The sequence below is a fragment of the Cotesia glomerata genome, linkage group LG8, assembly GCF_020080835.1.
Source record: "Cotesia glomerata isolate CgM1 linkage group LG8, MPM_Cglom_v2.3, whole genome shotgun sequence".
In the NCBI taxonomy this organism is placed as follows: Eukaryota; Metazoa; Arthropoda; class Insecta; order Hymenoptera; family Braconidae; genus Cotesia; species Cotesia glomerata.
In genome coordinates this window covers 16592756-16617790 of record NC_058165.1, presented here as the reverse complement: position 1 = coordinate 16617790, position 25035 = coordinate 16592756, and the positions used below count along the sequence as shown (strand labels likewise).

The following is a 25035-nucleotide window of genomic DNA, read 5'->3' as shown; positions in this document are numbered from 1 at the left end:
AATATTAAATCATTTTGTTAATTTAAGAATTATTGAATTATTGAATATAAGTTTAAATTAAATTAAATTTTTTTTAATATTTTAAATCATGAATTGTAAATTAGGTACATGTTTTTAAATTAAATTTTTAAGTTTTTTAAGTTTTTTCATTAAAATTATTATTAAATTGAAAAATTTCTTTAAATTATTTAACATTAAATGATGAAAGTTAGTATTAATTATTAGTACTTACAATCATTATTTACTAAATTATATCCCGTTGGAACACTATTTTGTTGCTGAGAGTGGTCTAAAACAGAAAAAATAAATAAGGTTAGACACATGATGTATTGAGGTTATATATATATATATATATATATATATATATATATATATATATATATATATATATAATCCATGATCAGTTTAAAATAAAAATCAAATTTATTGATTGAAAAACATTGATATATTAGTTTATACTTAAAACAGGATTAAAAAATATTTACACTTACCATTTATTACATCAGTCACATTGACACTTATATCTGAACATCTATTTTGATTGTTCAATAATTGTTTTTTACGTGCACGAAACTCGCGACTACGTTCTGTTGAACTTTTTGCTGAATTTTTTCATTTTAATTTCATTTTTTTGCGTCGATATTGACGACACATTTCGGCATTAGTTTTCGGCATTTTATAAAATTTATTATTTAGTACAAGATATAAAAATACTCACAAACAGTTAAATAATAACACACCACGCTATCTTACTAAAACGCTGTAATACGCAGCCGCATACAGTGTACAGTAAGCTCACGTAGTTTTCACATGCACTACACACGTTAAATGCTCAAATACAAGCACGTATTAAACAGTGTGCAATATACATACACACTGACATCTGCTCTCTCGCTCTGGCTCACAAATTACAGGCGACTATGCTTAGAAGACGGGAGTGGGGACGCTACGAAGTATGGCACAAAGAGGAGAGACCGATAATATACAAATTGTATGTATATTTCTGTCTCATTCTTTCCCCTGGCTTCATCCTACACATTTTTGTATTTGTGTCTCTTACCTGTCGTTTTCGTTGCATCCGGTTTGAAATCACAACGATTCTAAAGAAGTTTCACTTCAAAACCTGGTAAAAAATACAGAAAAGCTAGGTCAAACGAATTTTAAAATAATAAAAATTATTGATAGTTTTGGATTAGTTAGTAAAACTGGTTATTGTTAATATAAATTTAACTGTAATAAAAGACTTGTCAATAGTAGGGTCAATGGTATGTCAATAATCGGCTCTTTGAATTTTTTGCGCTGTCAATAATACATACATTCGACTTGTAGGTTTTAAGTTGATATAATAATTATTAAATTTATTGCTATTAAAGTTAATTAATTAAATTTTATTAGTAAAAACAATGATTTAGGTGACCTATAAAAAAGCAGTTGACAATATTGATTTGAAACACGATAAAAAAATTTAAATATTCATGATCACTCTTATAGTGTTAATAATGGGGGCTTTTACCTAAGTGACATTACAAATAAAAAAATATAATTACACGTATTAATTTTATTAAACTTGTAAAAGATACATATATAATAATAATATTATTGCTTATTATCATTATTACAATAAGCATGAAAATACCTGACACAGAATCTCCAAAATTGACTAAATATTAAAATTATTACATTTATTAATATTAAATATTTTGATATAGCATTTAACAACTATTTGAACTTTTTCCCAAGATCGTACCGATATTTGTGCAAGTATAAATATAAATTTAACTTTACTTTCCAGTACATTAATTGTTTCTACTGATATAATGATAATACAAATTTTTTTTTACGTAAAAAAAACATTATCACGATTGGCAGCTCCATGTACATTTAACTAACTTGCACGCTATACACTTATCACAATAGTGAAAGACATTTTAAGGCTTAGTTACTCTCTCAATTGAGCAAAATAAAAATAACTCAAAAATTATTAAAAAAAAATCTTAGAATATTTCAGTAAAAAAAGTAAAAAATTTATGTAAAAATATGTCACTGAAATTAGCAAATTATTTTTGTAACAAATGATAAAAAAAAAATATTTTTTAAATTTTTTATTGCAATTTAATTGCTAGTAATTTTAATTAATTTATCTATTGAAAAAAAAAATTCTACCGCTGATTTCAATGTCATGAAAAAAAATTAACAGCTTCATAATTAATTTAGAAGCCTCGAAAAAATATTGAACTATTAAGTAGAATTATTTATAAATAAAATTGTAAATTATTTAAATGCAGTTTTAAATGCAATTGTTCCATAGGCACCGAATCATTGCCGTTTGTTTTTTTCTTTTAAGTAATATAATGAGTAATTAATAATTACTGAGATTGTAATTTATAATTATGAACTACCGGTAGCATTAGACTCAGGATTCTTCGGTACGAATTTAAGGAGACGCGTCAACATTGAAGTGATGCAAGGAATCTGTTTTTGTTGGTGCATTGTCATGTTGTCGGGGGTGTTGGACTCAAAGTCTAGAGCAACGCGCTGAGCTACGAAGGTAAGGAGAGTCAGGATGTCATAACGAGTGCCGTTTTCTCGGAGTTCAATGCACAGAGCTTGCATGAACCAGGATCCGCGAGTTGTGTTGCGCCATGAGTAGAAACCTGAAAGATTAAAAAAAAATTAGTATAATTTATAAGGTAAAGTACCCAGTACTGTTTTATTTATTCATTAAATTTCAGTATAAATAGTAAGCCATGTTTAAAAAATGGAAGTATTGAGCTGCATCAAAAAAAATCACAGTTCTCTCATTTTAGTAATTAAAAATTCACTGATAATACAAAAATATAAGTCACTTTATTCGGTTGCTTAATTAACTAATTACCTATTACACATCATTGGAATTCGTCATGGCACTTCTAATTAATGACTAATAAATATTATAATAGGAAATAAATTGAAAATTAAACATTCCTTTTAATATAGCAATAAAAAAAATTAAATTAAATTTTCTAAATACACACGGAAAAAAGTAAACTGTAATAAATAATAGTCGACTTATAATAAGTAATGATCAACTGGAAAAAATTACCATTTCAAACAGTAAAATCGTGATTTTAACAATCACTTTGTAATATTTATCATTTAAATGCTACAATTTATTATTTACATGGAAGAAAATACTATTTCAAACAGTAATTTTCGCTATGTGAAAGTCGAAATGTTAAAGTATAATAATTAAGAATTTTGACTTTGATATTTATCATTTCGTACCTTAAAATTGATCGCATGATATGTAAAAACTATAAACTACAGTAACTAAATTTCTATACAAGCAAAGTCAATATTTACAAAGTAAAATGGTAAATGTTTAAAGGCAATGCTAAAAATCAAACTATAATTATTGATTTGCTTGCACTGGTAAAATATATACTTTAAGAGTAGAATTTTTACTGTTTCAAATGGTAAATTCTTCGAGTGTGAGACCTTCCCTTTCTCCCCATAGTATAGACTATATATTAAAACGGCAATTTTTACTGTTTAAAACTGTAATTTTTTAAGATGAGAGAGTCGTTATTTACTATAGTAACAGCTACTAATCACAATTTCGATATTAAATTATAAATTGTGGCTTTTACACTTTCCACATTAAGTTTTGTAACATTTACATTTGTGCCACCCCGATGTCCGCTATACTATTTGAAACTATAAAAATTAACCGGAATCCGAGAAAATTTCACAGTTTACTTTCTTCCGTGTACCTATTACATAATTGAAATTCATCATGGAACCTCTAATTAATGACTAATAAATCTTACGATAATAAATAAATTAAAAATTAAACATTCCTTTTAATATATCAATAAAAAAAATTAAGTTAAATTTCCTAAATAAATTAATTTAATAAGGTAAAGTACCCAGTACTTGAACACATATAAAAATGGGACCAGTACTTGAACAGACTTTTCAAATTGTTGTAATACGAAATCCGTATATTTATTATAAGTAATATGCGCATGTTATAATTATTCAATGATACAGTAATTGATACAGTAATCGATTTCTGTAAGTTCTTTCAATTATAAATCAAAACAATTATATTTTTGGTAACTTAAAAGTTGACATGTCGAGAATAGCCGATAGATGCTATTTTTTTCATGAAAAAGATACTAAACCGTAAACCGAACAATCAGTAAAAAAAACGGTGTATTATCATTTTAAGTAAAAAAAATTGTACCACCCAATGAAATAGTCTTTTCTAAATAATACATATTTTTTGCAAAGACATAAACTATAATTTTTATATTAAATTTTAGCGTCTAACTATAACTCCAAATTTTCAAAGCGGTACCCAGAACTTGATTAAGCTGGGGCCGTATAATTTTAACAGCATTCTTACCTCTAATAGGTTAATAGACTAGTGATCAGCATTGTGATTTTTATTAATTACTGCAAATCAAATAACTTTATAGCTAAAAATTAGTGTAGTTAAAAATTATTGAACGTTTTGAATTGAATTTTTTTTATTTATAATTGAAAATTTGTTTTGTCATTCATAAAAAATGTAATTAAAAAATTAAATACAAATATTTCTCATTTTTAAATGAACATATAAAATATTCATAGTATTATTTTCAATATTATTCAATAATATGATATAATTCTTTTGATATTTCAATAAAATGTTGAAAATTTTTGCCGTGCCTATTGCCATATATTTTATTTGTTCAACTACTGCTTCCGGAGTGTTCAACTACTGCGGCTTGTCAGAATTGATTATTCAACTACTACTCCTTTCATACTCGATCTTAAAAACGTTGTCAAACTGTAAATACTCAATTATCTGCGTTATTTTTAGCTTCAATCAATTCAAAACTGTTTATATTTTCATGAAACTATACCTCCAAATTTCAAAGCGGTACCCAGAACTTGAACAAGCTGAGGCTGTATAATTTTAACAGCACTCTTACCTCTAATAGGTTTATAGACTAGTGATCAGCATTGTGATTTGTATTAATTACTACAAATTAAATAAGTTTTATAGCTAAAAATTAGTGTAGTTAAAAATCATTGAATGTTTTGAATTGAGTTTTTTTTTATTTATAATTGAAAATTTGCTTTGTCATTCACAAAAAATGTAATTCAAAAATTAAATACAAATATTTCATATTTTTAAATGAACATATTGAATATTCATAGTATTATTTTTAATATTATTCAATAATATTTAATAAATCAAAGTTATTATAATATTATAAGCCAGCTACCCGATCCAAATTGTTGGAGAATGACTAATTTTTCATTATTAATTATTCAGTCACTGAAAAAAAAGTTACACTGAGTAAAAAATTACATCTTTCTCTAATAATAATTGTCTAAACAAATTTTAATTATTATCGTCACCTAAATTTTCTCTGATGGTATTGAGACTTCATACCGATAAAATATTATGGTGAACAATTAATAATGAAAAATTAGTCATTCTCCAACAATTTGGATCGGGTAGCTGACTTATAATATTATAATATCTTTAATTTATTAAATTTAAAACACCGATCTTCATATATTAAATATTCATTCAATAATATGTTATAATTATTTTGATATTTCAATAAAACGTTGAAAATTTTTGCCGTGCCTATTACCATATATTTTATTAGTTCAACTACTACTCCCGGAGTGTTCAACTACTGCGGCTTGTTAGAATTGATTGTTCAACTACTCCTTTTATAGTCTATCTTACAAACGTTGTCAAAATATAAATATTAAATTATCTTTGTTATTTTGCACTTCAATCAATTTAAAATTGTTCATATTGTCATGAAAATCACTAATTTGAACTAATAATTACATCTTTATACATTAAAAGTAGGGTCAAATACGTTTTATTTTGAAACCTGTTCAACTACTGGGTACTTTACCTTAACTAATTCAAATTAATTTTCTACTTTTTAATTTATTTTGAATTAAGGTAATAGATGATCACGTACCAGTATATGATCACTCCATGTATTTGTATATCTATATTCATAAATATAGGTATACAAACACATGGAGTGATCATATACTGGTACATGATCATCTATTGGGGCTTTTACCTTACTTATTTGTAATTTAATGCTAACCTGGTATAGTCGAATAGGCGATCAAGAAGTCTGCATGAGTAGGAATCCGGAAGGTAGCAGTAGGCTGACCATCGGTCTCAGTTCTCTCTTTTACGGCAGTACCCCCGTCGAGTCTATCGCCTTGGCAAGCTTGGATGAAGAACAACTTAGGTTTTCCAGACAAGGTTGGACACTTGTCTGATGTAAAGAATGACCAGATTGTTTCTGCTTTGTATGGTGTGTCGTGGGCGTATAGCAGACCTAGCTCACCGTGACTCAGGACCGCCACCATCAGGCAGTCATGCTGTGTGTGATCCATATTTGCGACTAAAATTACAATTATTAAACAAATTAATTGATGATACAATTTTTTTGATATTATTGTAAAAATTAATTACTGTGAAAAAAATTAGTTTGTTAAAAAAAAAAATTACAATGAATTTTAATTAAAAATATCAATAATAAGCTAGAGCCAAACCCTTGCAATTACCAAAGATTAATTAAAATGATTCGCATAAAAACTCTAAATATATATCAATTAAGTATTTTAATAAGCTACCACAGACATTAAAGTCTTTAAATATAGAAAATAAGCGTGATAAAAAAGAAATATTTAAGTGGATAGCATCAATTGATCTCTAAATCATGTTTACATTATTTGTTTCATATAATGCTCTTTTGTATTTCACATTAAAATGATACTTGTGCATTAATATTAAGTTTTAATAAGTTTTGCTTCTCCAGGTCTATGTTACAGGTGTTTTTGTAACACCTCTATAGGTGCATACTTTTGTATGTATATATACTATTTTTGTATCCTGGTAAATAAATAATTAAAATAAATAATAATTACCATTTTCCAAATGCTTAACTATGTCACGATGGTTCAAATTGTGATAATCAAACACATCAAATGCCAATGACTTTAAAGTAGCAATTAAATTTTCACAGTCAACATTTGTACCAGTACGTGGCTTCAAACTATTGCTGACGTTAAAAAATTCATGATTAAATATTATTGCAAACCCACGTTTTGGGTGGCTCATGTTGTAGTGACTTGCGTACTTTTCAGTCGGTGCTGTTTGCAGTGATGTTGGGTATGGACTCACAGAGTTCCTTTAATTAATTAAAATTTATGATTAGTTATTTATTGACATTACTAAATTAATTTTTTTCCTCGACGGGCAGAAAGCGTCAACTTTCGGCCCGCTGCGCTAAACGAAAGTGCCGTTTCCTGCCTTCGTCGAGCAAAAAAATAGTATACACTCCACGGGAAGTAAATAAGAAAGCCTCAGATCACATGTTTGTTGACAATTTGTTCAACAATTACATGTGATCTGAGACATTTCTTATTTTACTTCCCTAGGTGTGTCATATACTATCTAATAGTTGTTAAGAATTTATAATCATTAAATAAAAAGAAAAAAATTTTTTTAACGTGTAGAAATTTAAAAGAAATTAATAATCTTTTCTAAAAAATATTTTTTCAGGGCTATATTAATTTAAAAAATTTTAAGGTGTCTTCTGACTTCAATATCATTTTTAATGTAAAAATAAAACTACCTAACAAATGTATAAACATTTTTTGAATTTTTAAATTTGGGACAAATTAATTATGACAAAAAAATATTTTCAATTTTTATTTATAATTTTTTTAAATCTTCGATGTTGAATTATTTTAATGAAAATAAATTTAGCCGACATCTAAAAATTTTTATGATTTTCTTTTATTAAAAAAATTTTTTCATTTATTAAAAACTTCAAAAACTATAAGTGCAATTTTTTAAAAATATTTTTTAGTTATAATTCAATAAATTAAGCAAAATAAAAAAATCAAAAATGTCGGCTAACTTTATTATTATATTATTTTACTAAATTTTTTATGATACTAAAATTAGCAAACATCTGACAATTGTTGGGATTTTTATAAAAAATCAATAGTTATAAAGAAAAAAAAGAAAACATTTTAAAAAATTTGCATAATTTTTTTTAATTTCTCCATGTGAAATTTTTTCACTTAAATTTTTATAATACTAAAATTAGCAGAGATATGACAATTGTTGGAATTTTATAAAAAATCAATGATTATAAAAAAAAAAAAAATTTGAAATTCGCACATCATTTTTTTAAATTTCTGCATGAGAAATTTTTTTCATTATAAATTAATTGTCAAAAAAATCTAAAAAATTTCACTATAATTCACAATTCTAAAAACGATGACGCAAAAACTGTAAAATTTTCTAATACTTACTTTCCATAGCCAAAAGCATCCCCAACATCTTTGTTATCATCATTATTAAAACTATTTCTAATATTTTTCAATTTATTACTGTCAATATCTCCGCTGTCCATCTCGATCACGCTCATAGTGAATCTACACTGTAAAAAATAAAAACGCACAACAATTAATTAACAAAACAATAAATATGTTCTATTAAGATAACAATACTGACCACAAAGACCAGTCACTTAATAAGGATGTCTGCCCGATTTCTCCTAATGTAATTCAAGAATAAGAATCTATTTGCGTAGATTGCGTGAATAACTCAAGGACTGCCGGAATCCTCAAAATCTTTGAGGTCTTTGCTCTGTTTTTTTATGTGATAAATATTCGGTAGTGTTTGTAAATTTTTCTGTAAATATATACTGTATACACACTCACTGTACTTGACGTTAATTTTTACTTTTTACTTACTTGTTATAAACAATGAAAAAAAAGCGTCTCGCGTGACGTTAGCTCTGATGATTCACGTTTTTTTTTTCTTCTTCATATTTTCACTATCACTATTATTATTATTGTGTCTACTGTGAAGTTGCTCCCTTATACTTTCATAAATTTCATTTACCAGCTGTCAATAAAAATTAATTTAGCTGAGATGACATCTAAAAATTTTTAGAATTTTTTTTTATTGAAAAAATTATTATAAGAAAATGAAAAAAAATTTAATTTGTAAAAAACTTGGAAAACTAATAATACTAAAGTTAGCCGAATTTCAAAAATTTTTCTATTTTTTTCAACAATTAAATTGCAAGTAAAAAAATACTTTAAAAAAATTGCACGTATAATTTTTCAAATTTTCTACATGTGAAATTTTTTCTTTTAATTTTATTGTAACGATTTTTTCAATAAAAATAATAATAAAAATTTTCAGATGTCGGCCAATTTAATTTTCATGGAAAACTAAGGTAAAAGCACCTATTATTGACAGAACCCCCACTATTGACACCCTATTTAATTTTATTATTTCATTATTAAAACCTGTTAATAATCACAATTTTTGATATTTCATGAAAATTTTACATATTTTTAAAATTAAGAAATAGTAAAATTTAATTCACGGTATAAACTATTTACCGCAAAAAAATTTCATTTTTTCAAGTAGGCCAAAACTGCTCATACGTTTGTAATTTCTTAACAATATTTTTGAGAAAGACCTTATTTTCAAATCCAGATTTCACAATGTTTTTTTTATGTAATTGCATTGTTTAAAATTATTTTAGATTATTTATAGTCTAAATAACTATATAATCATTTATTTATACTTTATCGAGTTAAAATTAATTTTAAAATAGCGGATGTCAATGATGGGGACACAAAAATTAACTTGCGTCAACTAACGACGTAGACCATATTGTAAGGTAACCAACTTCCTCAACATACATATCAACGTATTAATGTTTACATACTGTCATGTGATTTTATAAGAATCAAAGTATTTGAGACTAGAAAAAAATTGCTAAAAAAAACCCTGGTAAAAAATATAGAAAAGCTAGGTCTTAAACTAATTTTAAAATAATAAAAATTATTGATAGTTTTGCATTAGTTAGTAAAAATGATTATTGTTAATATAAATTTAACTGTAATAAAAGACCTGTCAATAATATAGGGTCAATGGTATGTCAATAATCGGCTCTTTGAATTTTTTGCACTGTCAATAATACATACATTCGACCTATTGGTTTCAAGTTGATATAATAATTATTAAATGTATTGCTATTAAAGTTAATTAATTAAATTATATAAGTAAAAACAATGATTAAGGTGTCCTATAAAAAAAAAGTTGACAATATTGATTTGAAACACTATAAAAAAATTCAAATATTCATGATCACTCTTATAATGTCAATGGGGGTTTTTACCTTATAAGTGGAATTTTTTAAAAATATTTTTTTCTTTATAATTCAATAAAAAAAATATTTTTAAATTTGAAACTTCGACTAACTTTAATATTATCAGCTGTCAATAAAAATTCTGAATTATTAAAAATGTTTCCAATTCCAGCCACCAGGTGGCAGCTGTCACGCGGGATAATTTAAAAAAATTCCTGGTGGCAAAAGCGGGAACTATTTTTTCAGCATCCAATGACAGATCAGCTGTGACAGTACAATTATTTTTATTGTTTTCCATTTTCAGTGTCTTGCAGTGGTCTTGATCTTGGTTAGGGTTATAATTTATTAATCCAAACTGAATAACTTTATAACATTTACACACAAGTACTCTCACACTTAGTTTACACTCCAACATCAACATAAATCACTTGTATAAATATATGTGGGTTAAAAGCAAGTATCGACATCAATGTTGTGCGAAAAAAATTTAAAACCTCGAGTTTTAAAAACAATTAAAAATTATTCCAATGATCAGAAGACTAAAACAAATCACGACAAAGTACCAGCTACTGTTGCTGATCATTATTATAATTATTTAGTAAGTATTACTCTTGACAATTATTTTTAATTATTAAAATAATAAGTCGTAAAGCGTAATTGCAATAATTATTTGGTTTTGTTTATAAACATTAATATTATTGTTGCGCTTTACGCTGTTAATTTACGTAATTGTTGTTGTGATAAATGCTCGCTGTCTAATAATGTTCTTTGTTGAATCATTGCCAGATATCCGTTGTCTTGTCTGGGTTTAAAGACATACCTGTTAATCTTTATCGTGCCATTGTCGAGGATACTGATTATTACAAAGTTCTCCAGCTGCCTGTACATGAGCTTATCGACCAGGAATTTATCGCGGCCTTTGTCAAAAAAGGTGAGTTCTTTGTTTGTAAACAAAGATTTTTTTTTTCTAATAATATTTTAACTCCGGAAAATTTTTATGCAATTCTGGTAATTTTTTCTGGATTTCATCCAATTTTTATATTTTTAGTTTTTTATACGCGCTACTATTTTTTTATTTATATGTAACACTTGAATAATTAATCATTAATTAATTATTGATACTGTTGATTGGAATTTTTATTTTATTTTTCCTGTTTATTCAATAATTTTTAAGTCTTTTTTTTTAAAAGAAGAAATAACAGATTTATAATACTAAAGTTAGCCGAGGTTTTTAATTATTTTATTTATTAAATTAGAAAAAAAATTTTTTTTTAAATTACACTTAAAGTTTTCCAAGTTTTTTACAAATAAAATTTTTTTTCTTATTTTTTTCAATAAAAAAATTATAAAAATTTTTAGATGTCAGCTAACTTAATTTTCATAACAGATTTGCATTTTTTAATCTTTGTAAAATTACAAACCGTAAAAATGATTACTAAGTAATTAAATAAAATTATTTTTTAAAAGGAAAATATTAAGACTGAGATTTAAATAAGATTATTAGTAATTACTGAGAATTGAGCTTTATCATTAAGTCTTTTGGAGGTAATTTGATAAGGAAGATAAAAATTATTTATTAATGATTTTTTTTTCTTTGTATTTATTAATTTGAGAAATATAAATAGAGTTTTCAAGGTTAATAATAATTTTGTTGTTTAAAAAACTGAAAATTCTATCGATAAAAAATTGAAACAAAAAGAAGAAAATAATTTTCAGTGAGTTTAAAATAAAAGTAAGTTGACCAAAAAATTAATTTTATTGTAAAAAAGCGTGGGGTGCATTTGAAGATATTTTAATAATGATTTTTAACCAATATCTGTTAATAAAATATTGACAACAATTATACATCTAGTCCCACGAGCTTTTTTACTATAAAATAATTTTTTTTGTTAATCAATTTTATTTTAAAACCACTGAAAAATTATTTTCTACTTTTAAATTTACTTTTTTATAAAACAATCTTTTTAATTTTTTGTAACAATCATTTATTTTGTACTTTTTAGTTCGATTGACCGTCAAATCGCGTATTTTACTTTTTAAAACCATAGTTTTTTCAAAATAGTAAAAGGTAGGAAGCGTCCCTACTTGATCATGATTTTAGTCATATGTTTGCACAGAAAAAAAGGTTCACTTGAGCCAAGAAAATATTTTTTTTCCTAATTACTTTCTTGGGCGAAAAAAAAATTTTTTTCACACAAGAAATTTCACTTATTCGAACAAAATTAATTCTCTTGCTTTAAGAAATACGTATTTTAATTGAAAAAAAAATTATTTAAGTCAAGAAATTCTTCTTGTTTTGAGAAAATTCAGCCTATGGCTACAAAATTTTAGTTCATCATAGAAGTAAATTTTTTTGTCGAGAAAATTTTTTACTTGCTCCAAAAAATTAAATATCTTGATAGAAGTAAATTTTCATTAATATTTTTATTGATTATCATGTCTAATGGGAAGATCAAATAATATCGAATCATTTTTTTTCATTCAATATGTATAATTGCACGCTAAAATAATATAAAATGGGTATTAAATATTCAAGAGAAAAATTTTCTCAAGGTGAGAAAATTTTTTTCTTAGCTGAAGTAGGTGGCGCTGCTTCCCTAAAGTATCTCAAAATCTTGATCAAATATAAAAATTTATTGTATCAAGTATTTATAATAATTTGAATTAAGAAAAAATTACTTCCACCAAGAATAGAATTTTAAGAAAAATTTTTACTTTGGCCAACACAACTTCGGTCTTCCGTCAGGCACCCGAAAATTTTCTTAAGTCAAGAATTTTGTTCTCCAGTCAAGAAATTTTTCTCTCTGTGTCTCAAAAATTAACCTATGAATGTGTTAATAGACGTGTTAGTAATTGCTGCAAACACTACCGTATCTCCGGATAGAAAAAACCGGAAATCCTGTTGATCCTGGTCAGGGAAATGGAACAAACTCATTAAGGAGGTTCGAGCGAATCTAATGTAAAAAATAATTTCCAACATTGAGCTTTGAAATTAAGTATACGTATAAATAAATACGTAATTTATCTAATCTCAAAATTTTAAAAAGATTCACCGTTTAGTTACTTAGATATTAAATTTTAAAAATCACATATTTTATCTCCTTATACACGAGCTCGTATGGCGGACAAACTTTTGTCGAGACTTTAATTATTTTTTTCAATATTAATCTCCTAACTTTAACGGATAAAAAACTATACACAAGAAACTTGGATTATTGCAAAATATAAAAATAATTAAATAATAATACATTACCGATATAATTTTTGAAATGTTTAAAGTCAAATTTTATGTTTGTAACTCGTTTATCGTCAGCTATTTATTCGAATAAAGATTTGACAACATCTCGTCAACAGCTGAGAAAAAAGAAAAGGATAGAAATATAATTATAGAGAGAGAAATGTTTAACTCACACACTTATCCACGTCTCTGTAATGGGTATAATCAAACGCGCTATTGCCAAATCTTTTTATTTAATCCGGCAAGTAATAAATATGAAAGTCATTTTATTATTTTACTTTATTAAATAAGTAAAAATCATCAATTATTAAATTGTTTAAATTATTTTAAATTACAATAAAGAATTTTGACGAATATTAGGAAGACTAAAAATTAAAAAATAATTTTAACATTATTTTGACTCATTAGTTACGCTCGAACTTCCTTAAATAATTGTATTGTCATCAGTCCTTGATAAGTGTGCAAAGCTTTTATTTAACCCGACGTTTTTAAGTCGTTGAAAATCGAGTTCAAAGATTTCGTTACATGGGTGATTCTCTGTAAGGATGTTCTTTGCTGTCCCAGGCATTTTTTTATTAGAAAAATCGTTATTTTGTTACTAAAAAAAATTTATTACGAAAGTAAAAAAACATTTTTATTTGGAGTATTGAAAACTAAAAGGAATAAATTTTGGTTTTTTTGCTATAAATTCGTAAACCACCTAAATGTCAGTCCCCTGGGCTGTCCCATTCCCAAAATTAAAACTTTCAGATTAAATTTTAAGTTATTCGTCAATAATATATAATTTGGTCCATAATGTTTATAAACTTAATTAGTCAACTAACAATCTTCTTCAATAAAAAGTACTGAAAATTAATTTGTTTCATTAAATTCATTAAACCAAAATTTGTCCCAGGTATTTTAAGATCAGTCCCCTGCCAGAAGTTCAAAGCCAAAAAAAAAAAATCCAGCGTGTTATTTTATCTTTTGTAAGGTTTATAAGGATCTAACTAGCCTTGAGTTAATAACCATAGGGCTGTTAACTTTTTATCGGCATTTTATTTAATGTCAAAGCACCGTTTGTGCTGGAAATATGTGTCTGGGCCACTTCAAAACTCAGTCCCCTGGCAGCTATTTTTATTTATAATTTATTGATAAAATTGGACTCATAAGTCTTAATATTATTCTAATTAATGTAAACATTCATTGAGAACTTGAAAAGTTGAATGCATTGAAATAATTTGTTTGATTTTTCTCAATTTGATCAAAAAACATCAGTCCCCTGGCAATCAGTCCCTTATCATGTTATATGGCAAAACATACACAAATATCGAAAAAGCAAAAATTAATTCGGCTGTTAATTTATTATGATTAAGCTGATAGTTTTGTAGCCCTTGTTAATTTTTTTTCTAATAAAATAAAAAATAATTTTGCCGGACAATTTTGTACAGATTTAGGACGTCCTTACAGAGAATCACCCACATACACCTGCATAGATACACGGATACGCAGGCGAAGTTAATAAAACATTTAAATATAATTTTTTCAGGTGAACTGACATTAGTATCTGCCGACCAAAACTTGACAACCGACAACAGCATCTGCATAACTCCAACAGGATACTTAGTGCTTTCACTCCTCGCATCAGATTACCAAGAACTAGGTCTAGAAGGTTCGCCTTCATTTTTCTCTCGGCAGCGCAACCGCTTCAGTAAGTAAGAGCAAACTTGAGCAAATCACGACCAACAATGCCTCAGAAAAACAAAGTGCCTGTTTTACAAGAGCTTGCACTGGTTTCCATTGGCAAATACATAGCTCTCATAGGTAGTAAAATGATAGGCCCGGTGTGCGAGATTTCCCAAAAGAACCCAGCTCGCGCAGTGAAGCTTCTTCGCTCCCTAGTCCAGACTCTGAAACACAACTTGAGCTCGAATGTGCCCTGGCATTTGTACACTCCGATGTCTACCAAGATTCTCCAGTCAATAATGGTCCTGTTGAACGAGACCAAGAACACGTACAACGATTACCAGCCAATGAACCTTTTCCTCTCGGAGATTAACGTGATAGTGTCGCTGATTGAGGTGGTGATGCACCCGAATCTCAGAGCGATTGAGTTTACAAGGTGGCCTAAGATAATGAGACACATGCTCTACAGTAACTTACACAATTTACGTGGCCTAGAAGTTCTGGACCTCGGGTCTGGCTCAGCTGGATGGCGGACCTCGGACATTGAAAAGTTGATTATTAATGGCGTCAGTGCGATGCCTAATTTGACTGCCCTGACGCTTTGCTTTGATTGCACTGATAATATTATCACAGCTTTGGGGAATAATTGCCAAAAATTGAGGTGTCTTGATGTCACTTCCTCTAGGTAAGAATTTTATTTATTTATTTATTTATTTATTCCCAAAAGATAGGTAAATATACATACATACATGAAATACCGTCATATATGCCTATTTAACAACATAAGCTTAGTATTTAATAGATCTAACTTACTTAAGTATAAATTATGAAGCGAAAAAATTATGAAAAGCACTATAATTATTTTAAAACAATTACTCAAAAGGTGTAAAAAAATATTTATAAAGTTAATAGTAGCTCTTGACTAGACAGTAATTGCTCAAATTATTTTCAATAAAATTTGTTAACTTTTTTAAAAAATTTATCAAACCATTCAATGTTCAAAAAATTATTTATTATCAGTTAATAAAGCTTATTTACTATTAACAAATTATTTTATCAGTTCATATAAAAAAAAAAAAAAATAATTTTGTTTAGGATTCAAACTCTGGACCTCAAAATTTTTTCTTTAATTTAAATATCCAAATTTTGAAATTCTAACTATGAGAACTGTAGCCACCTAGCGGCGACTTTTTTCAATTTATTGAAAAATTCTATCAGTGTCGTATTAATTTATATTGATATTTATAAATAAATTTAGAATTTTTATTTTCATAGAAAACACTGATAATAAAAATACTTGATTCTATTTTGCGGTACTACTTTAGAGTTAGAGATTTAGAGTTAGTTCTCGGTTTCACCACCAGGTGGCTACGCCATCTCGCTAACAGAGAAATCTTTCCAGAGTATATTAATAAAGACTGAATTTTTTTTATCATTCAATTTATTTTATTTTCTATTTTTTATTATTAAATTTTTTTCATCAGCCGATAGAAGAATAAATAGATGTTAATAAGGTTCATAAAATATTAAAAAATCCTCTTATTAAATCACTATTTATCAAAAAAAAAGATAACTTAATTTGGAATTCGAACCATGGATCTCTGCAAAATTTTTTGTGAACTTAAATGCCCAGATTTTAAAATTCCAACTACGAAAACTATAACCACCTAGCGGAGACTTTTTCAACTAATTTTTTGATCCGTTCTATTTTTAATTAAAATTATTTTTCTTACACTGATAGGAGAATTTTTTAACAATTAATAAATTTTTTTTTTAAATTAATAAATATTAAAAAATTTCTCCAGGTCCGTGACAGATCGCAGTATTCCTGCCCTTCTCAAGTGCCACCAACTGAGAGACATAAAACTATTCCGTACGTCAATTACAGTGACAGGATACGCAGATCTTCTGCTAGGACTCCGCTGGTTGGAGAATATCGGGAGGTGTGACGACATAGGCGACATTTTAGAGATAATATACGAACGAGAGAGCAATAACAAGTGCTTATACTTGAAATCTTTCGAGAGCCGTAGCATGATAACGGGTTATTTGTATTTACTGATCACAGTCTGTCCATTTATAACAAGTTTGTCAATAATGTGCAACGACGAGATGGACAATTTGTCAATTCTGTCGGTACTAGAGTGCCTGACGGAGCTTAAATTAATGTCCTGCAATTTTTATGCCGACGGAGTCGGCGTTTTACTGGAAATGACCCAGTCAAGGATTGAGAGTCTCCACCTGGAGCATGTAGACGAGATTGATAGAACCGCTCTAGTCTGCATCAGCCAGTACTGTCCCAGGTTGAAAAACTTGACGTTCTACAACTGCGATTTCATTGATCCGGTAATTAACGCCGGGATTAGGTACGATAATTTAAAAGTCAGACCTTTCAAGTGTCTAGAGAGGATCAAGTGCGTAGCAGACTGCGCAAAATCTCACCTGGAGTTCTTGCTGTCTCATTGCACGGACATCAAGTTCATCCAGTTGGGATCTTCGACGGGAATCGATGACACAGCGATGAAAAAAGTTTTTGCGCTCAACAGAATGAGCAAACTGGAAGAACTGAAGATTCTGTACAGCAGCGACTTGTCGATGAGAACTGTCAGGCTGCTGATAAAGAATTGTGATAATTTAAGAAGACTGTCCGAGCTGGAGAGCTGGCATGGGATTACGGAAGAGGAGCTGGTTAATTTTAGAAATGAACTTAAAATTCAAAATGTTAATTGTGATACAAGTCCTACTTTATCTTTTGCTTAGTTTTTTTTTATTTTGGCAAAATATAAAAAAAAATTCGTACTAAGGTAAAGTATCCAGTAGTTGAACAGGTTTTGAAGTAAAACTTATTTGACCCTACTTTTAATGGCGACTTCTCGGTGCGTGGCAAATTTGAAATTGAAATATAATCATAAAGTTTTTTTGCATTAAAATAAATTATTATTAAACATACATTAAAAGTTCACGTAAATTATAGCAGATTTAACATATTGTAGTGATATTTGCAAATTTAAACAATAAATGAATACCGTGAGCAACTGTTTTAAAGTACCGAACTTACAAAACCTATAACAGGTGTTATTGTTTTGTGACAGCCCAGTACTTGTCAGTTGATATTTTAATAGTTATATTATTATAAATATTTAACCATAATTATGAATTGAATTTATTCAATTAAATTCTGATTAGAAATAATTTTATATTTTATGCTATTTTTCGAGTGATCACTTGCAAAAAAGAAAAAAAAATATCTATTAATTTGACCTCGGATTGTGACGACCAAACTACGTTAAGATATACTATGAAAGGAGTAGTTAAACAATCAATTCTGACAAGTCGCAGTAGTTGAACACTCTGGGAGCAGTTGTTAAATTAATAAAATATATGGCAATAGGCACACCAAAAATTTTCAATGTTTTATTGAAATCTCAAAAGAATAATAACATATTATTGAATAGTATTAAAAATAATACTATCAATATTTAATATGTTCATTTAAAAATGAGAAATATCTGTATTTTATTTTTTAATTACAATTTTTATGAATGACAAAGCAAATTTTCAATTATAAATTAAAAAAACTCAATAGTTCAATAATTTTTAATTACACTAATTTTTAGCTACAAAACTTATTTAATTTGCAGTAATTAATACAATTCACAATGCTGATCACTAGTCTATAAACCTATTAGGGGTAAAAGTGCTGTTAAAATTATACGGCCCCAGCTTGTTCAAGTTCTGGGTACCGCTTTGAAAATTTGGAGGTATAGTTAGACGCTAAAATTTAATATAAAAATTATAGTTTATGTCTTTGCAAAAAATATGTATTATTTAGCAAAGACTATTTCATTGGGTGGTACAATTTTTTTTACTTAAAATAATAATACACCGTTTTTTTTACTGATTGTTCGGTTTACGGTTTAGTACCTTTTTCATGAAAAAAATAGCATCTATCGGCTGTTCTCGACATGTCAGCTTTTAAGTTTACAAAAATATAATTGTTTTGATTTATAATTGAAAAAACTTACAGAAATCAATTACTGTATAATTGAATAATTATAACATGCACATATTACTCATAATGAATATACGGATTTTGTATTACAAAAATTCGAAAAGTCTGTTCAAGTACTGGTCTCATTTTTATAAGCGTTCAAGTACTGGGTACTTTACCTTATTAAATGAATGTATTTAGAAAATTTAATTTAATTTTTTTTATTGATATATTAAAAGGAATGTTTAATTTTTAATTTATTTATTATCGTAAGATTTATTAGTCATTAATTAGAGGTGCCATGACGAATTCCAATGATGTGTAATAGGTAATTAGTTAATTAAGCAATTGAATAAAGTGACTTATATTTTTGTATTATCGGTGAATTTTTAATTACTAAAAAGAAAGGACTGTGATTTTTTTTAATGCGGCTCAATACTTCCATTTTTTAAACATGGCTTACTATTTATACTGCAATTTAATAAATAAATAAAACACCTAACATAATCAGTTAATTAAATTTACTCTATTTTAAATAATAAAAATAAGCTTATTTTTTTTATTTTTTTTTTCATTTTTTTTTTTTAAGTTGTCAAAATAAATGTAAAAGAAGAAACATTCGTGGCAGGAAACAAAAAGTACGAACGTGTTAAAAAATGTTTGGAAAATAATTTTAAACACAAGTTCGATGTTATTGTATCGTGGGACCCTCCAGGTAATGAGTATAATTTTTTTTTATTTTTATAATATTATTTTCAGTTAATAATTAATTTATATTTTCAGGAGAAAAAGTATGTCCATCATCCGTAGCATCGTGGTTCAATAATCGGGGTCATAAGACGTTTGTTTGCCATCAAAAATCGAGTAAAAAATTTAATTCGTCAATAGATGCACCAGATGGTGACTCGGAAAAATTATTCTCGTGGATGGATAATCTTCCGTAAGTAATATAAATGATATAAATGTCGCATGACAAATTTCAAAAGGACGTATCTCATATGGTTTTTTAAAAAATTTTTTCATATTTATAAGACAACAAAACATTAATATAAAATATAAAAAATTATTAATAAATATAAACTTTTGGTAATAACTAAGGAACAAATAATACTGTAACAACATTTTAAGCCAAATTTAAGATGAATAAAGAATTTTTTGAACTTAAACTTGAACAAAATGACGTAAAAAAAATTTTTTCTTACCATTCAACTCAAAATTGTTCAAAATGTCAAGATCAATGTAAAAAAAATTTTTTGAATTACTTTTGGCTTTAGATTACTAAATTTTAAAATTGCTAAAACCAAAAAGGCGTAAATTTTTTAAACATACGCTCTTTTGGCTTTTCAAAATTATTGGTAATTATGCAGAAGTGAAGCTCTACCTATTTTTGAGTATAAAAAATAGAAAAATTGATCTTTTTGAATATTTTTTTTTTATTTGAAGTTCAAAAATTTACAATTTCAGATGCTTTTCAATGAAATGGGACGGTGCTATTTTTTCGGGTTATTGAAATATTTTTTTTAGTAATTATTTACAAGTGGGGTCCATCCTGTTTCTGGCCATATCTAGATGAAAAATTTAGGTGAAAAATTAACATTTTTTAATTTTTTTTTCATTCTGTTTGTTTTTACGGCGCATTTATGTTAAAAAATATCGTGAAAGAAAAAAACGTTTTTTAATCAAATTTCTTTTTTATCTTTTTTTGATGTTTTGATATATTTTTTTTTGTTTATGAAAAGTACAGAAAAAAATAAATACTTTAGATGATACTGTACTATACGAGTAATTAAAAAAAAAAAAAAAGTTGAGTATCACAATTTTCTAAAAAATTTATAAATTTTTTTGAAAATTTGTTAAAATTGTAATAATCAACTCCGTTCCTTTAAATTATAATAATCAACTCCTGGTTTCCTTTTAAGATGAAGCTGCTGAACTAATCTTTTAGATATAAAAGATACTTGAGACCCAGGATCAATTAATGCTCTTGCTTGGACTTGATATCCTTGTTCCGAAACGACTGCGACTTGAGCAGTGGCGAGCAGAGTTTGATTAGCTGTTGAAGTTGAATAAGATGTTAAATTGGCTTGAACATTTGGTGTTGAATCTGCTTCATCTCTATGGATAGCTGTATGATGTCTTTTTCCGCAATTCATACACCTTCTTGTCGAAGTACACTTGTTGACTAGATGATTTCTCAAGCAATTATAACATAACTTCTTGTCTTTGATAATTGCCAATTTTTTCTCAAGTGGTTTATTAGCAAACTCTGGACATTTAGCTGTATAATGATCTGCGGAGCAAATAGAACATTTCTTGAAATTACTTGGATCTCCAGATGCATGATGAACCGTAGTTACTCTTGGATTATGCTGAGACCCAGGCTTTCTTGATTTTTCGACTGCTTGGAGAGTTAGTAATCGACTCATCAGAAACTCTATGAACTGTTTCCAAGTTGGAGGATCTTTGGTAGAACCTAGATGGAGTTCCCATGCCTTGACAGATTCTGAATCCAGACGTTGAACCGTAATAAAGACCAAGAAATCATCCCAAGTGTTAACTGGTCGTCCAAGTGTCTCTAAAGTTCGATAGATTTGTGTAATTGTAGAATAGAGACCTTCCATTTCCACAGCTGATTCTTTTGTCATCCTCTTCATGGTAATTAATGATTGAAGCGCTGAATTTACCAACAACCGCTTATTTTCGTAGAATGAAACTAGCGCATCCCATGCTTTTTGAAAATTATCAGTTGTTAAGGCTGTATTCTTTAAAAAATCCGCTGCTGGACCAGTAAGACTCTGCTTGAGATAATGAAGCTTCCATATGATGGATAAAGAATTATTGTTGAGAACCATGGAGGTGAACAGATCCTTGAATTGCAGCCATTCAGATGGATTACCATTAAACTTTGGTAGATCAAGATTTGGTAGACGAGGACCGAAATGATGAACCGGTAATTCCGTATTCGTGACTGACGATGCTCTGCTCTCAGCCTGTCGTAGCTGATAATACAAGGTGTTCATCTTTTCCAATGCTTCTAGGTATGCATCATAGGTAATTCGGTAGAGATTGTCCTGGAGATAAGGGAGCCTTAATACCTTTCGCTTCTTATGATCACTTAACTTTCTCATAGCAATTTTAATTGCATCATGAGTAGCTGAGAATTTGTTCCAGGTGTCACGCAAAGCAGTTTTCCTAGCCTCCACACGTTGAAGCGAAAGTATTTTCTTCCCCGACACGAGTTAAGTTTGTGGTGGCCTCGTTGATGATTTTGATGAGCTCCATCTGCTCATCAATATGATTCTTGATATGTCTGACTCTCATCTTGACACTGTTTCACTTGTAACCACGCTCTGCTACCAAAAAATGTTAAAGAACAATAGCTGGAGAGTCAGTTTTATAGGTTAATTTTATTGACAATTATTACAAAATTAACAATAAGTTTAAGTTAGAGAACACACAGTCTTTTAGATCACAGTTTCGTTTTATGAAATCAATGAAAGTCACTCAAATGGTTAAAATAGTGGTTAGACACCGTAAACTCAAAGGAGAAGAGGTGCTGGATCTGTTGATTAGGAATAGACTTCTAGAAGGTGTTCAAGGGAGCCTGCAGGTGCACCTTACAAGGTGATGACCAGCCGGGCCTTGGGTACGATGATTTTCTCTGAGGTGTACCACAAGGAAGCTTGTAGGTCACCTAACAGGGTGAAAAGAAGTACCGAGCCTTGAACACGATGATTTTCTTGTCTAGAAGTCGCCAAAGAAGATGCTTTTTCGATTAGGTTATAAACACGCTGACTTAGATGATTTTCTCACACTCAGAATAACAAGATTTTACTTGTAGACAAGTTCGTTGCAGGGAAAGACTTTTATCTTAGCTTGATATCACGATGTGAATAGTAAGCGTTTGAAATGAAGACTGACTCGCAGCGCCGGATGGACTGGCTTATATACTTGACTGGCGGGATTCTCGAATTTTCAGCTGAAATTCTCTCGATTGAGTTCGAGAGAACTCTTTTAGATAAATTCACTTTCCAGATTAACAAAATGAATGATTTTGATACAAAAATGAATTTTTACTTTATTTTAACTCTTTTGATTATTAATTAATCGATTTTTAATTAATATTTAGCCAAATTAAGAATTTTGATCTAGACTTTTCTTTTACGAGATGTTTCTAGGCGCAGACGCGAGTAAGGCGCAGGCGCGAGCTAAGCGAAAGCGCCAATGTTGTTGTTTAGAGTACTAATAACGATTAATAGGTGGCGCCACATATTTAATAATTTTTGAATTATAACCAACAATTTTGAATTATATCTTTATTTTATTCTATTTTTAAACATCAGATCTCGACGTTTTGAGGTCCTAGGAAGCTTTCCTGACTATTTCCGCGGTGATGTCACCGTGTCTGTGTGATGATGATGTGTGTGTGTGTGTGTGTGTGTGTAAATCTCTCATAACTTTTGAACGGATCATCCGATTCGATCGAAATATGCGGCGTTTTGAAGAGTTCCTTTACCCCTAGAATTCTGATACTAATTTACAGAATTTGAGTAAGGTAAAAGCCTCAATAGATGATCATGTACCAGTATATGATTACTCCATGTATTTTTATACCTATATTTGTCAATATAGATATACAAATACATAGAGTGATCATATACTGGTACGTGATCATCTATTGGGGCTTTTACCTTAGATAAATTTTGAGAAATCTCAAAAATAAAATTTTCAAAAATTCATTTTTTTGAAATATCTTTAAATGGTTGAACCGATCAATTCCAAAAACTAATCAGCTCTTAACCTCAAAAATCGGTTAATTTGTTCGTGAGATATCGTTGTCGAAAAAATTGAAAAAAATGTTTTTTTTCAGAATTTCTATGAAATTTTTAGTCTGACCAGTTACCGCGAGAAAATCGGTTAATTCATTCAAAAGTTATTGCGGTTTGAAAATTCAAAAAATAGTGTTCTATAAAACATCCATTAGCTCCTCGAAGAGCTCAAAAGCATAGAACAGCGATTTATTTGAGCTCGGAGAGCTCAAAATTACACATAAATTATATTTTTGAGCTCGAAGAGCTTAAAAAATAAGTGAATTGTTGAGCACTTAGGTATGGAGGTAGCGGGAAATTGCAGGGATGGCCTTTAGGGTCAACCGTTTTCCTAATTTTTTTTTTTTCAGTTTTAAGCTTAGAATGTTTGCAAAGATTGCCAAAAAAAATTTTGTAGAATTTTTCACGCGATATGTAAATGTTTGGGTAGATTAATACACAGATATACAATTAATATAAATTTATTTTGCAGAAATTCAATAAATAATGATGGTGAATCGGATATCAAAAAAGATATTTTATACATTGAGTGCCGTGGATTTTTTACAAGGTCAAGAGTAATTAAAATCTTCAACATCATGAAGGAATTATTAAACTCATCAGAAAACACTGGGGATGAGTTCTGGGGATTACATGTCCGAGGTTTTGACAACAGCCCTGTAAGTTGGGGATTGAAAGAGCATGCAGTGATTAACAATGACGGTACTAACAATTACACTGTAATTTTAAAACACAGTGAGATTATAATACAAAAATGTCTGAGCTCAAGTAGTCGGCCGAAAAATAAATAAATTTTTAATAAATTGAATTTTATTGTAAATATAATTTTAATTTAGATTTTAAATTAGGCTGATAATTAATGGACTATCACAAATAGTTGCTAAGTGACTAGTAGATAAATAATCGATGTATAAATATTTAAGCTTGATAATTATTAATTATAATTAATGAGTGAAAGTATCGCAGACTAACGAGATCAGGCTTTGCCTTAAACAAATAAATCCAAGCATTACGGCCTAAATAAAAAGGCACTACGTTCGTTCACACTAATCTATTCGTGCATGCAATGGACGTCTTTTAGTTACTTTTTGTTTAATTTAATAAATA

General features: G+C 28.2%; 3 protein-coding genes across 3 annotated transcripts; 2 read left to right on the top strand and 1 right to left on the bottom strand.

Moving 5' to 3' along the window:
* Positions 1–2354: 2354 nt before the first annotated feature.
* Positions 2355–8852, bottom strand: LOC123270872 (caspase-1-like). The gene is made up of 5 exons (XM_044737017.1): positions 8549–8852; positions 8347–8474; positions 6949–7211; positions 6117–6422; positions 2355–2654 (listed from the first exon to the last, which is right to left on the bottom strand). Exons 2-5 carry the CDS (start codon positions 8460–8462, stop codon positions 2389–2391), a joined length of 951 nt encoding a protein of 316 aa, XP_044592952.1. The 5' UTR covers positions 8463–8474; positions 8549–8852; the 3' UTR covers positions 2355–2388.
* A 1624-nt stretch (positions 8853–10476) lies between these two features.
* Positions 10477–24962, top strand: LOC123270870 (ribonuclease P protein subunit p40-like). The gene is made up of 6 exons (XM_044737014.1): positions 10477–10803; positions 10992–11136; positions 14972–15133; positions 19689–19814; positions 19883–20039; positions 24401–24962. The coding sequence occupies exons 1-6, from the start codon at positions 10675–10677 to the stop codon at positions 24717–24719; spliced, it is 1038 nt and encodes a 345-aa protein (XP_044592949.1). The 5' UTR covers positions 10477–10674; the 3' UTR covers positions 24720–24962.
* Positions 15131–18003, top strand: LOC123270869. The gene is made up of 2 exons (XM_044737013.1): positions 15131–15793; positions 16914–18003. Exons 1-2 carry the CDS (start codon positions 15171–15173, stop codon positions 17866–17868), a joined length of 1578 nt encoding a protein of 525 aa, XP_044592948.1. The 5' UTR covers positions 15131–15170; the 3' UTR covers positions 17869–18003.
* Positions 24963–25035: the final 73 nt, after the last annotated feature.